This window comes from Branchiostoma lanceolatum, chromosome 17 (assembly GCF_035083965.1).
Source record: "Branchiostoma lanceolatum isolate klBraLanc5 chromosome 17, klBraLanc5.hap2, whole genome shotgun sequence".
Taxonomy (NCBI): Eukaryota; Metazoa; Chordata; class Leptocardii; order Amphioxiformes; family Branchiostomatidae; genus Branchiostoma; species Branchiostoma lanceolatum.
Genome location: NC_089738.1, coordinates 10,476,836 through 10,492,092, shown reverse-complemented (window position 1 = coordinate 10,492,092; position 15,257 = coordinate 10,476,836). Strand labels below are relative to the sequence as shown.

General features: G+C 40.4%; 1 protein-coding gene across 1 annotated transcript; it reads left to right on the top strand.

Annotated features, from left to right (window-relative positions):
* The first annotated feature begins 568 nt into the window (after window positions 1-568).
* Window positions 569-12,420, top strand: LOC136423153 (organic cation transporter protein-like). The gene is made up of 12 exons (XM_066411200.1): window positions 569-716; window positions 1,539-2,013; window positions 3,293-3,386; window positions 5,908-6,011; window positions 6,154-6,308; window positions 6,758-6,926; window positions 7,420-7,564; window positions 7,878-7,981; window positions 8,222-8,445; window positions 8,617-8,725; window positions 9,053-9,262; window positions 10,874-12,420. The coding sequence occupies exons 2-12, from the start codon at window positions 1,730-1,732 to the stop codon at window positions 10,932-10,934; spliced, it is 1,659 nt and encodes a 552-aa protein (XP_066267297.1). The 5' UTR covers window positions 569-716; window positions 1,539-1,729; the 3' UTR covers window positions 10,935-12,420.
* Window positions 12,421-15,257: the final 2,837 nt, after the last annotated feature.

The following is a 15,257-nucleotide window of genomic DNA, read 5'->3' as shown; positions in this document are numbered from 1 at the left end:
GTAATGATAGCTACTGACTTACAACTTGTACATACACGTGTCAGAATGGTTAGATAACAGTGCGATCTAACATCTACTTGGAGATTTCCGGGGGAGAGATACACACCTAATCTCCAAGCAGATCTATACAGTCCCAACCAACATCCAAAAGGCCACAGGAGGACTTTTGAATACTGGTTGGCCCTTTGGATACTGCCTTGCCACCGATAGATCTGCTTGGAGATTAGTTCGCACCATCAGATGACAAATAAATATATTGGTGTTTCATAGAAATCGTTCACATTGAAAACGGAAGGCTACAAATATTGTTTAAAGTTTTGCCTTTATTCGAACTCGGCCAGTGCAATTCTGATTCATCCCCAACTACTCGATCATCCACTGGCTGGTTTGAATTAGTGGGTAGGTTTAGCGTATCATTTGCAGGCAGTCGCAATGATAATGATGATTTCGTTCACTTTTTTAGCCTAAAGCCCCACCAATGACAAGCCGAATCAGAGAAACATGTTTATTCATGAGTTAAAGTCACGTGCACGGTAAAAGCCTATAAAAACCTTGTCCTGGTCTGACTTCATTGCCGGTGGAAGTTTCTACGTTTAGACGTCCGGCGATTTTCTGTCCGGTAATTTTGGGTGGAAATTGGTTATTACGTTAGGAGGCCGCACCGGGGCGAACGTCGGGGTAAAGAACGGATTAGCAGTCGTACTGTATTCTACAAGGTATGTAACCAATTCTCACATTGTCTCAAAGGGTTAAAACTTTTCTTTATTTTGTACAACTTTTGTGGGGAACACGTATACAGTTGTTTTCATTTTTAAAAGGTGGAAAACTTTAAAAATGGTCGTTAATGCAAAATATGTATAACCTCGAGAGGGTTTTAGGAGATTTTAGAACAGCAAAAACTATAAGCTTCAAGTCAAAATGTCTCCTTACACTTTTGCGTGTTGAAAAGAGGTGGATCAACTAGTTATATTTTTACGTTTATTTCCTATCATGATGACTACAACATTATGTTATCTGACTATGGGCGTAGTCAGCTATGTTAATGAAGGCCAGTTGAAAATGTCTTCAACAAACTGATGTTCAAATTCAATATATGTCTTAGCTTGAATGTCTTAACCACATAGCTTTTCAGCAGTAAAGGACACTGTACATTTTATACAGCAATGTTGATGAATGTCACTACTTGACGTGTGTGCAAACCTGTTTGTCCGAGAAAATTAAACAGTTTGGAATGCCCAAGATATCCCACAGGCTGTCACACATGTGATGGGGAAATACCGTACTGGGCCCAGTAGGACAGGGAAGGATTTTAAGATTGACAATTATCAATCACAGATAACTTGTCTATTTTCCGCACTGTCCGGAATTTTAAGCTGTTTTTAGTTCAGTTACAGAATCTTAGTTATGACTTTTGCAATTGACTGGTCAGTAAGTGGCGCTTATTTTTATCAACAGCAAAAACTGTTACAGACTGTAGTACAATAGATAAGTGCAATATTCTCAGTTCGTTTATTTGTTTCCTTTTTTCTTTCTACCAGGACACGGCATCCTCACAAGTACACCACACGCAGCTTCACCGACCTTAGAGAATTATCAGGGCTCGATCGCAGCGACCTTTTCGGTTTTAGAATTGGGTTAAAATCCTCCGGGAGCGCGCAAGCGATAGCCCCAGCAGCTGAGAAAGAAGGCGAAGAGTTTCGTCGCAGCAGAACTGAAATACAAGGACAAAATGGTTGATTTCGACAAGGTGTTGGACCGAATCGGCCATTTTGGTCGCTACCAGGGCCTGCTGTATGTCATGGCGTGTTTTCCTATTCTGTTGAACGGAATGCACTTCTTGGCGGTTGTATTCGTCGGCGATACGCCCGAGCACTATTGTCGGGTCCCCGGTGACGTCCAGCCGCTGAACATGGACAGGATTTACGATACGGACACGTGGAACAACGTCATGAACCAAACCATCCCCAGAGAGAAGTCGGACGACGGAAACATGGTATACAGCCAATGTGAAAGGTAAAATACATAACTCGATACCCTTCAATATCAGCATGAGAGTCTAGAAGCCACTGATTCCAGAGCCTAGACTGAGTGCCAATTATGTGACCCCCCCCCCCTGGAAATTGCGCCTTAACCCCCCGAGGGTAGCCTGGATGCCAGACTCGGTTAGATGCGGCTGTAGTTAACTTTTTTAAAAGCATGTTGGCCTTGGAGACGATGAGCTAGCCTGTGTAGACAGGCTGGCATCCAGGCTACCGGGTTAACTAACCTTCAAGCAGATGTCCTAGGCCTAGGGGCAGGGGACAGTATCAAATTGGCCCCTTGGAGATCTGCTTGGAGACTACTGATTAAGAACTTGAGGCTGGATCCAAGGAGCAGGCATACGTAGTTGTAGGCGGAGGAAACAGTATGACAGTTCATCTAGATCTGTGTTTTGTAGATTACGCAATACAGAGGTAAAACTTCAACATCCTTTTATGCCTACAGTACTGGTTGTAGTTCCAGTCATTCGGTCTCTTATTCTACGCTAAAATTCAATCCACCAAACTCGTTGATAAGAGTCTGGCCCGGAATGCGCTGGCAAACCTTTCGGACATTTAAGAGTTGTGGGAGGGACAAGCCAGAACTACCCGTGAACAACTCTTCCCGCAGAATGAAACAGCAAGGAAGCTAGCCTATGAAAACTTACTGTGCAGTGTCCTATATAAACGACACCAGACACGAGAACCTCAGGGGGTCCTCCATTGCGTCAAACAGTGGCACTGAATGTCACATGATAGAGGCCAGCAGCCATACTCTCCAAGCAGAGGTTGGTGGGGAAGATTTTGACCTTTTTATTATATGCCCCGGTTGATGAGGAGAGCGGACAAAAAACGGGGAATGAGAAAAAAAGGTCACAATCTTCCCCACCAACCTCTGCCTGGAGAGTAAGCAGCCACATTTGTCCATAGATGTACGTGACAAATCTTAAATTGAGTAATGGCTTCTGACGAGATAGAGCTAATAAGGTCACTCGTCTACACCTTTCTTACAAGCCTTACAACTTGTATCTGGTATATCACTTTCTGAACTTTACGAAACGACTCGAATTCACAAGAAACGAAAAATTTCAATCCTCCAAGAAAGAACATCATATCAAGGAAGAGTCAACACTTGACAAAAGTACGAACAAATTTTCAGTTTAATAGATAAGTAGAATGGAATGTCGATTATCTATATATGTGGGTTCTCTTTCGATGTATATCGTCATGACAATTTTGCCGTGTAAAATGTGAATGTTTTGGCGGTGTTACAGGTACACAACCCCCGGAGATAACACGTCCAAACAGCGCTGTGATGATGGCTGGATCTACAGCAAGGACCAATACGAGTCAACAGTTGTCATGACGGTACACTAAACTATATAACGTTATTCGAATGAAAGCTCATCTCTATTGGTAGAGTACATATTGCTGGCAGTAACACCTAGCTTCAGTGCACTGGGAACTAGTCAGTATTGCCCTGATGAAGATGACAGTCAGTCGTCGAAACGTCGGCTCTTGTAAAATAATTGGTTGTGAATAAAAGAACCTTGCTATTCAGTCATTTGCCAACCTGATGAAATCATCCACGGCTACATATTGTAAAGTTATGAGCTTTGATCCTACACACTAGGGACTCACCATGAATTTTCGCAGTGAATCAAACATCTGAGGCAGGTTGGAGATCCGACCGAAAATTCATGGTGAGTTTGTGTTGGTATTTGTGTTAGATCAAAGCCCAAAACTTTAAGTAAGATATATATGATATACGTTTGAAATACATGAAGGATTTTAAAAGAATGGTGGAACGTTATAAATATGTTATGAATAAATTAGGTCTCACGCCTAGCTTCTTCATCTTAAATCTTACGTTACTTTGAGGAAAATTTGCATGGGAGGGGGACATATACGACTAACGGTTAAATTCGCTGCGCACAATGCACTTTACGCTAAATGCAAAATCTTCATCACGCAAATTTGCCAGTTTTTAATTGCATTTAATGTCAAATTTGAGCAGTTGCCAACGAATTACGCGGGATTAAAGCGGTTGAGTATGTCCGTACGGAAAATGGGCATACAAGCCCCTAAATGGAAAGAAGAAATACGTTGGAGAGGAATATTATGTTTTGAAGAACACCTGCTGCAAATAGATACAGGTCGACGTTTTCCCCGTCCAAGACGACCTTAAAAGTGTACAGTAAGAAGAGATGATAATTTTACTTTTTTCCTTATTCTTTATCAAAAATTGCAACAAGACAATTCATTTTCACAGATGCCTAAAAATCACAAGACGGGTACTAGTAGCTTTCACGCTTTCCAGTCTAGCGTAGGTACGGGTATTGTTTCTTTAACTTTACAGAGCTAGAGTTGTACCATCCACTATTGACAGCGCCGGTTGTATTACACCAAAAACGTACGACCGGCAACTCTGTCAAGAGAGAAGATTGTACTGAATGCCTTGTATTTGGCTTCACATCAAGCAGCTAGGACTATGTCCATTCTTATATCTAAGTAACAATATGTTTGATTTATCCACTGCTTATGTTACAACTAAATTTAGTATGTCGGAGATATATGATATGAAGTTTAAAGTAGTTCAGTTTCGGAAGACAGCCCTTGGCGCAACCTTGGGGTTATGGTGTTGCCACATAGAAGTCATGGTATACTTTGGTATAGTCTGTGGATTGGTTTATACACAGCACTGGAAACCGAAATAAGCATAATGTGATATTTTCTACGTTATTCCATAAAATACATTCATATATGATACAAGCTCAATAAGCTTCAAATTGACCAAACATTATAATGAAAAGAAACGCTAAGTTTTATTCAACGGACGCAATGCTTTACATAAGGAGGTAATACCCTAACAATGTACTATTCACTCGATCAGAAAATGTCAGTTATTGTGAGGGAAAAGTGAGGGAAAAGTATGTTTCGTAGTCTTTTGACAGCATATACTTGAGCCATGCTTGAAAAAGGCCTCGCGGAGAAGCATAATGCCGCGGAAAGAATAATGACGTATGTTCCGCCTAATTTGAGCCAATTCCTTCACGGTTGAGCGGCTCTATGCGCCCTGACATATCCGCAGTTACACAGAATTTCCATAAAGTAAACGTACTTTTATGGGTCAAGTAGTCATCACCACATGATATATGTTTCTGTACCTTAAGTGACATGTTTTTCGGAATCTAACCAAAAATGCATTGCATATATAATGTAAATATCTTATCCTATCGTTATGCCATGTTTGCATTTACCGTATTTAAAATCATTTGACATTTAGAAAATTGTTCTCAACGATTCCATGATATAAATGTACTTTTATGGGTCAAGTGTGTGTAACCATATACACGTTTCAAATATATGTTTCAGCAGCCTTTGTGACATTTGGCGTTACATAATCAAAAATGCATTATACATAATGTCAATCAGTATGTGTCAAAGTTAAACTGGAATTTTCAACACAAGAAATTGGGCTTACCCAAATTTCCATTTCATCAACTTGTCTTTATCGAGGAATGAGCAATCCGCTGCTTCTGTAACGTCACGTTATACAGATAGAAAGGGTGACTCGGTGAGCAGTGGATCCTAAATTGCAGAAAGTCTATGTCACCCCCCGTCTCTGTTGAGGGATGGCTGTAGGTCCCAGATCGATGAAGATTAGCTTCTTGTATTCCTCTTGCAAAACATAATGTAAATCATGAACCATGACAGTGTTTTTTTCATAATTTCAAATCATATTCATATCTACCGTAGTTTGACAGTTTTACCTTTAGAAAGTTTTTTTTAAATCGTTTACTTCATTGCATTTGATTGAATCACAATAATCGAAATTGTAGAAGTACAGATTTGATATTTTACGATCTTACCGCCATTTTTGTTTCAGTGGGACCTGGTATGCGACCGGAAATGGATGTCCCGTTTGAACCAGGCCATCTTCATGTCGGGCGTCATGTCCGGTGCTGTGGTGTTTGGGAACCTAGCTGACAGGTACTCATCAAACTACGTGCTCAAAATTTTACATTGATTTTTAACAGAATATTACTGTATTAAAGACTCTGTCAAGGTGACATCAATCCATCTCATATCTTAATGAATTTGTAATCAAGATTGTAATCTCTTTTATTGTAAGGTTTGGCCGAAGAAAGATCTTCATCGTCTGTATGGTTGGTGAATGCTTGTCCGGCATTGTGAACGCGTTCCTACCGAACTACGCGGCCTGGCTACTCTTCAGGTTCCTGGTCGGCTTCACTTCCAACGGGAGTTACGTGGTGGCGTTTTCCTACGGTAAGTCGGAGAGACAAGTCAAGTATTGAACAGCTCTGTCCGTCTGTTTCTTTCCTTAAATTCTCTCTCTCTCTCTCTCTCTCTCTCTCTCTCTCTCTCTCTCTCTCTCTCATTTTATCCCCATACACACACAGAGTGATATGGAGATGGAGACAGAGAGAGACAAAGGGAAAGAGAGAAAGAAAAGATAGAGAGAAAGGGAGAGAGTGAAAGAAGGGATACGAGAGAGGGAGAGGGAGAGAGAAAGGGAGTAAGAGAGAAGCGGAGACAGAGACAGCGCATTACCCTATTTCATCCATCCAACCATGTCCAATCTGTGGAGTTTTCTTCCAAACTAGGGAAGAAGAGAAGTAAAGTGTAATTACGAATAAAAGAAGCCTATGGTTAACGTAAACCTTAGCTTGCACGGCGATCCCAGATTTAAATCTTTCATTATCTTCCATCCACAGTTATGGAGATCGTGGGCGCTACGAGACGGACGATCTGTGGGATCTTTGTCCAGATGTGGTTCGCTGGAGGCATCATGCTTCTGTCACTTCTGGCCTACTTCATCAGAGACTGGCAGATGCTGCAGCTGATCATGACCCTGCCGACTCTCATTGTTATTGGATACTGGTGGTAAGTGTCGCCAGACTGTTTCACGTGCACTCGTGTTGGGGCGATTTGCATATTGAGTGTTTGCAGTCACGTGATTATTACGTAATGGAGCATCCGCCATGTTGGCCAGTTAAAGATCCATCCATTTGATAATGTCTGCTTTTGGATCGTATTTAGAGATATCCTTTTTTCTACATCACTCTGGATTCCATGATTACATATATTGCTAATTTAAATGCATCCCAACCCTTCAACAAGGTAACATCATAGTTTGTGAAGTCACACGTGAAAACATTGAATAGTCAATGCTAGTCTATTCTTCAAAACACCTACCTTAAGGCATTTCTAGTTGCAGCAAATATGATGATAAGAATCGACAGTTGAACGCAGTGTAGTCTATCTGTACATGTGATGTCAAGCTTTGACAATCGTCTAACATGCGTTTTGTTTGCCTGGGTTGGCGAAATGGCTTCAACGGTCTTATTCTTACATGTCCACGTGACTTTTATGATAGGTTCTTACCAGAATCACCAAGATGGCTTCTTGCGCAAGGACAAAACGAGGAAGCTGGCGAGCTGATCAGCAAGTATGCGGAAAAGAACGGTGTAGAACTGGAGCCGGGCTACATCAATGAAGCCATTGAGCTACACGGACCCACGGTAAGATCATTTAACTTATTCTCTGCATTACCTTTCTGCTCCGCTAGTTGATAGAGCAGATGCTGATTACGCTACCAGCTATACATAATGAACTATTGTTAATACCGACCAATCACGTCTCCACCTACGATCAAGAGGCAACGTGATTGACTGGTATGTTCCCTCCGTGAGAGGGTGTTGTCTACTTAACACTTGAGTAACTGTTTTTTGGCGAATAAACTATTGACTTTACGGTAACACTACAGTTGCATTTTTAGGAGTGTTCCTTTTCTTGATGTCGTATGAATGTCAGTGCTATATTTTCTCCGTTTAGGCTAAGAAGAGCGAAGACGAAAATAGTCACCGAAGTTATAGCCTTCTGGATCTGGTGCGGACTCCTAACCTACGGAAAAGGACACTTAACGTTTGCTTCAACTGGTAAGCTGACTTAACGTGTTCGTTGGAGGAAAACCTACCGGCCAGTCACGTCGTAACCTACGGTCAAGAGGCAACGTGATTGGCTGGTAAGTTCCCTCCGTGAAAGAGGGGGGTGGGTACCTAACGTTTAAATCTAACGTTGACAATGTCACAGAGGAACCAGATGTCCTCAGCAGTTACCGGGCAATCTTTCTTTTCTTAAAAGTTCTCTCTTTTTTGTCACATTTTCTGGCAAAATAGGTTTGTCAATAGTTTGGTGTACTACGGACTATCTCTCAACACCTCCAACCTCGGAGGAGATGATTACGTCAACTCGTTTACTTCCGGTGCCGTGGAACTTCCGGCCTACGTGGTGACCGTTATTCTGATGGAGAGAATCGGGAGACAGAAGACTCTGTCTGGGTCCATGGTGGTTGGCGGCATCGGGTGCTTTTGTACCGTTGCGGTGCCACTCTCCAGGAAAGGTAAAAATGCGAAATGTTAACGTTTAGATGCGATCCTGACGTCACAACAAGATGGCCGACATTATTGATAAAACGGACAATTGCGTTGTGTACATAAACAGAGGACCATGAAATAAACTTGTATCAACTAAAGCTCCTGTTAATACGACGATTTTTAAATCTTTTGTCTAGACTTGATCCCAGTCCGTACAACGTTGGCGATGCTTGGTAAGTTCGGAATCTCCATCTCATTTGCGGTCATCTACAACTACACTGCTGAGCTGTACCCCACAGTGATCCGGTAGGTGGCGCTTTTGATTGACACACCTGTCAAGTAACTTGTTTGTGCCTCTCTTGTACGATTGACTGGTCATTAGATCGAAGTGTTTGTTCGTCTTGGGTTTATTTGAATATTGTAGAGTGACAGGATGTGAGGCGGTAGATAGTGTAACCTGCTGGCAGGATGGGAATGTTGGCTTGACCCCGGTCCAAAGTCGGTCACGTAGGTTGGCAGAAAAATGCATAGACAGAATTTGCGAGAAATTCACAATGATGAATAAAACTAAATATTTTACGGAGGTATGAGAAAAACATGTTACACTTACCGGTTAACAACTTGTTTCTACAGGAGCGTGGCTGTCGGTGTGGGGTCCATGAGCGCCAGGATCGCAGGAATCATCGCTCCCTTCGCCATCATGATCGGGGATCTCTGGAACCCGCTACCTCTGCTCATCTTCGGCACCATGTCCCTGGTGGCCGGAGGTCTGGCCTTGCTACTACCGGACACCATGGGCAAACCGCTCATGCAGACCATCGAGGAGGCCGAGCAGTTGGGAAAGTAGGCTATTTATAAGCGCTTTCACACTTCCGAGTACGCATGCGCGGCGACAGGAGTTGTGGGTAATATGTCCCAGGCTCGAAACAGTTCTTGTCTCGACCATTGTCTCAAAATGCATATCAATGTCCAGAGGTTTGTTTACGTCTCAGTAGCCTTCACCTTCGACATATTACCCACAATTCCTGTCGCCGCACATGCGGAAGTGTGAAAGCGCTTATTCATTTGTTTATTCATTAAACCTTCAAACTACTTGGATAACCTCTTCAGCTTTAAAGACTTTGGTTTTCGAGGGGGTACAATCTACAAAACAGAAGAATAGAATCTAAAGGAAAATTCATTAGTAACTAGAGTTCCACGACCTCATACCTTCGCCAAATGATTTTAACCTTTATGACTGATGTATTAGGAGTGTTTCTCATCAATTATAAATCATACCAGTTGATTGTCTTAAAATATAACATGTCCAAAGTATGAGCTTAACAAATTATGAGCTCAACAAAGAAGGTTATGCTAATATTTTTCATTAATTATGCAAATGAGGCCCTTATTAGCATAATTTGATTCAACGATGTTTACATTCACATAACGTCCCGATGCCAAAAAAAAGTATTGAATGTATGAAATTGCCGTCATTTGCCAGTGTGGAATTAGAGAAGTTACTCATTAAGTATGCAAATTAGCCCACATTGGCATATTTTCTATCTATAAACATTCCTCTCTTCCTCAGTTACAATTTGAATAGTGATATCATGGAACAAAGCGGATTTTTAAAGTTGCCCCATTAATTATGCAAATTAGAATCTGATTTGCATAATAATTGTCCAATTATACTAAGCATCACACAAGCTATCTACATACCAAAAATAATGACCATCCATCAAGCCCATCTTGTTATAGTATTTCCTCATTAATTATGCAAATGAGGTCTTCATTTGCATAGTTCATATCAATTAATATTCCTCTCTTCCTCAGTTACATATGTCACATGTTTCAGAGTCCTATCATGGAATTTGGCGGATGTATAAACTTTCCTCATTAAGTATGCAAATTAGATACTGATTTGCATAAGAGGTGTCTAATCATGTACATCATCACTCAAGCTATCTACCTACCAAAAATCATTACCATCCATCAAGCCCTTCTTGAGTTATTCCCTTTCAAAGTCAGACGCAAAACCTGCTCCTGCAGTTCCAAAAAAGCCGCTAGGGGGCCCAAACCCACACCACTTACTCTCTGTCCAAAGAGCTATCTACCACTCAAAAATCAGTTCCATAGCATGTCCAGAACACGAGATATCAAAACAGGAAGTTCCGCTGCAGTACCGTAAGAAGCCGCTAGGGGGCCCAAAATCTCAACCTACCAACATACCAAATACCAAGACAATCCATCCAGGCGTTCTTGAGTTATGATGGTCCACTACAAACAGACAAACAGACAAACAGACAAACGCTACCCTCTGCATAACCTTCTCGGCGAAGGTAAAAATAATTTGAAAGGATGCTTCGAAACAGAAAATACCTCAGACTGTCTGTATATGTGTTATAAAATCAAAGGCAGTATTGAACAGCAGTGTTTTTCTAAACTAGTCTCTCTTTCTGTTTTCAATATCAGGAAGACGCAAACAGATGAAGAGGATGGAAAACTGGACGGCGTGGCTGCTACAATATCTTAATCATCAGGTTATAGTTATGTTTGAGATACGTACAAATATGTAACGTTACATGTCTGTACACTTTGTAAGCTCAATGCTTCAATAATGGAGGTTAAAAGTATCAAGCCTCCATGGAAAATTTAAAAAGCGCCAGTAGTCGATGTGTCCCCTGGTGAAATAAAGTAAATAAGTAAACAAATATACAAGCAAACAGAAACGATTTGAGTATGGTGATTATAATGTAAAAAGTCGGTGAACGTGATAAACTGCATAAAAGTCTTATAAGGTTTATAATCCAAAAGCCGGCCTTTACAATAAGTTACTTTGAAACACTTGTGCCCCATTTTGTTCTCCCAAATATCTATTCCGTGACTTCATCAGTTTGACAACAACTCAATTTTTCGCATGCAGGTTCAGATTGAATTGTCGAAATGTGTTTCTTAAAAAACAGAATACTTCGGGCCGTTTTGCAACTGCATTCCCAACAAGGCGACACACCATGGGGCCCTGAAAAGACGTTGACTTTCTTTTGGCTAAAACCTACTCACATACCAACTATTATTTAAATCCATTCAGGAGTTTTTCAGATATGCCAAAAACAATACCTCTATTTTCAGTTTTGGAGGTAATCATTGCACCATGAAATTGACAAAAATATTTGAACCAAATATAGTGATAAGTGTAGCCAAAGTGTTACGATTCATAAGTAATTTCTGTTCCAGGTCCGACCACGAAATCGAAGTTGATCTGTAAATATCTGATGTTATAAAGCAAAGGCCAAAGTTATTAATGAAGCAAAAGGCCAAAGCCATTGGTAGAATAGTAATAACGAATAAATCTAGTGTTACGTACTCTTAGATTTTCATCTCTATGCTTATTATGTATGAAAGTGTATATTAGTTGATATAATCTGAATTCGATGGATTTTGTTTAAATATAGAGGTAGAATTAATTTCAATATCAAGCCAGGTCAATATGGCTTGTGCGTATAACTGTTCTGGACTCTAAAACTATTGTTGTATATGATGGCATTTCCGTGGATAATGTATATATAGCAAGTGCATGCTACCTACATGTAAATTTTTATCTTGTTATGCTGATATATGAGAATGAAAATATAGTTCTTGAAGTTTCGGTTACCCCTAAGCTATCTTCATCAGGGCCTGACTCTACCGCACATTGCCGCATGATGGCGTTGCAACAAGGTCCCAATCGCCTTTTCCCACCCCCACCATCTATGATAAGTTGATAACGCATGCCTTGGAATATAAATCATTCTTGTACTGAAAACAGTGTGTAGTTTATAAGTTCAGCAATTAGTCATGTAAGAATCTGTACTATTGTTCAATTCGCCGTTGTTGAGTCTGTTACCTTTGCATGCTGAAGCGACGTCTATGTAAAGCATGCATTGCTGCAACAGCGACTTGGACAAAACAACTCCCCCGCCTGTACGTCATACAGCAGAATTCATCACACAACTGTTGGGTATATACATGTATATTGTCGACTCATTTGTCTGTTTTTTTTTTATATCAAAGGGTAAGATATTGGCTATCAAAAGTACGAGTGTGACTACAAATTATTTATTATGATATTTCATATCGAGAACAGCATGGTTGCCTCGTTGATAACAGAGCATTTTTGTCATTAAAAAAATATGTATGAAATTCAATATGGCATTTTTTTGTCGAACATTTTGGAGAAAATACCCCTGCCTTCTAGTTGTCAAATCTCAAAACACTTTCAATGGAATAGTCCAAAACTAGCTTAGGAGAGTAATCTTTGGTAATTTAAGTCGAGTCGCATGCGCCTGTTGATCCACCAATAACAATATCGTTCCGCCCTGGCGGAAGGACACACAACTGGCTATTCCAAAAACGCAGGTAACCTTCCGCCCAGTTTTCTTCACAACAAAAATCCGGGCTAACTACCGGGCTAACATGGCGCCTGCGAGGAAGAAAGAACACTGACTAGGTCTGACATATATCACTCCAAATGATAGTCATCTCCTCAATGCGATAATCACCACTTGTATGACACGGATACAGTTGAAGACTAGGTATGGGGTCACCTTTTGACCCGTGGAGCGCCGAACGATGACATATATCAGACATGATGACAGGGATCGAATGGTCGTCTGACAGAAGATTACAGCGCAGTCTTTTTAATTGTACTTTTAGATACTGGAGCCACGGTGTATTTATGTTAAGCCGCTATCACAGGGGTCGCACGAGAGGCTACACGTTTGTGTGACAGCAAGGGATGTCCCTTTAGCTCAACTGGTAGCAGTCTCACAGTTGAGCTCTTGGTTCAAATCAGTTGAGAACTGGGAGACTCCGGTAATAATCTTGCCATGAGACAGAACTTCTCGGCTGGGACTGCACCCGTCTTTCGGAAGGGACGTAAGATAGGGGTTCCGTGTTCGAGACTGTGCCTTGAACACGTTAAATGGGAAGGGCTAGCACGTCCTCCCTGTAGAAATGTACCCTGCTACAGAAACAGCAAGAAAACTTGCTGTGACCCAACACGCATGTGTCAAAAAGGATAGGGGTGACCTGGTACCAGTCATAGAAAAGGCCAGAAGACGACCGCTTTACCGTACCTATTTATGACAGAACCGACCGTTTACAAGGAAATGTAACAAAAAACTGAAGGCGCCGTGCATTTTCACACACATACGTGTAACAGGGCGTTTAAAAACATCGGGTAACGGGGTATTTGAATACACTCAACAAGTGAGTAGATGGCAACCTACTGGGCAACCTACGGAACTTTTTAGCCCCTATTCTTGATATCGATACTTAGTCTGATCAAGCCTTCATTTATTTATTATCAAGAGGCTCATCTTTTGTTTCGTATGATTTCAATTGTAACATTTTAGGCTTGACTCAGCACTATAATGCGACAAGCAAACGTTTTAAAACTTAGTTCAACTCAACAAGTGAGTAGATGGCAACCTTCTGGGCAACCTACGGAACCTTTTAGCCCCTATTCTTGATATCGATACTTTGTCTGATCAAGCATTCATTTATTTATTTATTATTAAGAGGCTCATCCTTTGTTTCGTATGATTTCAATTGTAACATTTTAGGCTTGACTCAGCACTATATTGCGACAAGCAAACGTTTTAAAACTTAGTTCAGGTATGTTGATATATTCATTGTTTGTTTGTTCGTTTGTTTGTATTGGACGACCCAATTGCTGTTTCTTATTGTTATTGTACTTGTCTATGTAAGTTGTACTTTTTTATTTCCATAGGTGACGTTTGATATTAGCTTTAGCTAGAGTGCATCACCTCTGTGTCCTGTATATTTTTCTGTTGTTTAATAAAAATTTAAAAAAATTAAAAAGTGAGTAGATGTCTTTGCACGTTTTGGATTTCCTAATGGGGAAATTTCAAGTGGACATCTCACAAAACCGTTTCTAACATATTAAGCTACGTTTTGTCAATATGTTATGTGCACCCCAAAACACATCTACTATCACGGAACACACTACAATCTGTTCAAACTCCTCCGGAAATTCAAAATCTTCTTATATCTATACAATTTCTTATCAGGCTCTCATCCTTTCCAAGTGTAAGTTACGTAGCAATCTCCGCTCCTAACAAAATAAAAAGTTATGAGACACGTAAAGACTTATTTCTGAATTGAAATCAGCTGGAAAACCAGTCACAGTGTTGGCGATAAAGCGCAAGCACATATAGACGATATCTGTGTCATTAAACGGTTTATAGACTGGTTTGTGGACTACTTTATTGGAAGGCAAACCGCTCAAACGCCCGAATTACGAGTTCTACTAAATTACAATTTTACCTATTTTGCAAACTCAAACATTTATAAAACTAATCATAGCACGTACGTTTTTTTTTATCAACCAATTAGCTATCTGAATGATTCTATCTTTCTGTCAATCTAATCTACATACCTGTCTTTAGTACAATATCTAAATTTTTCCATCTATTTATCTTTCAATCTGTCAATCTATTTCTATCCCTCTCTATATGAAAAATCGGGCCAAAAGTATGGATTTTTTAGAGCAAAAAGTATGATTTTCGTTAAATGAAATTTTTTGTTTATCTTATCGCCTTTTGATAGCAATACATAAGAAATTGAGAATACAGTTTATAGAAAATGTAAAATGTATGCAGAACGTTATATAACTTCGTAAGAGGTAGCTTGCTAAAGCGCATGCGTAGAAATAAATGCCAAACATGATATTTTTGACCGACTCAATTTCTGACTTCTGAATCCAATATTTCATTATTCTAAGTCTCACCCACCCCTGTTGACGTTTAAAAATGGAGCGATCCTCAGAAACCATGCAGTACGAAAATGTCACTCA

Bases quoted from the DNA above. Each gene is read 5' to 3' on its own strand.
- LOC136423153 (XM_066411200.1), top strand. From the start codon at position 1,730: ATGGTTGATTTCGACAAGGTGTTGGACCGAATCGGCCATTTTGGTCGC. The intron at 6,012-6,153 runs GTACTCATCAAA...TTTTATTGTAAG, and splicing joins TTTGGGAACCTAGCTGACAG to GTTTGGCCGAAGAAAGATCT. The intron at 7,982-8,221 runs GTAAGCTGACTT...CTGGCAAAATAG, and splicing joins CTTAACGTTTGCTTCAACTG to GTTTGTCAATAGTTTGGTGT.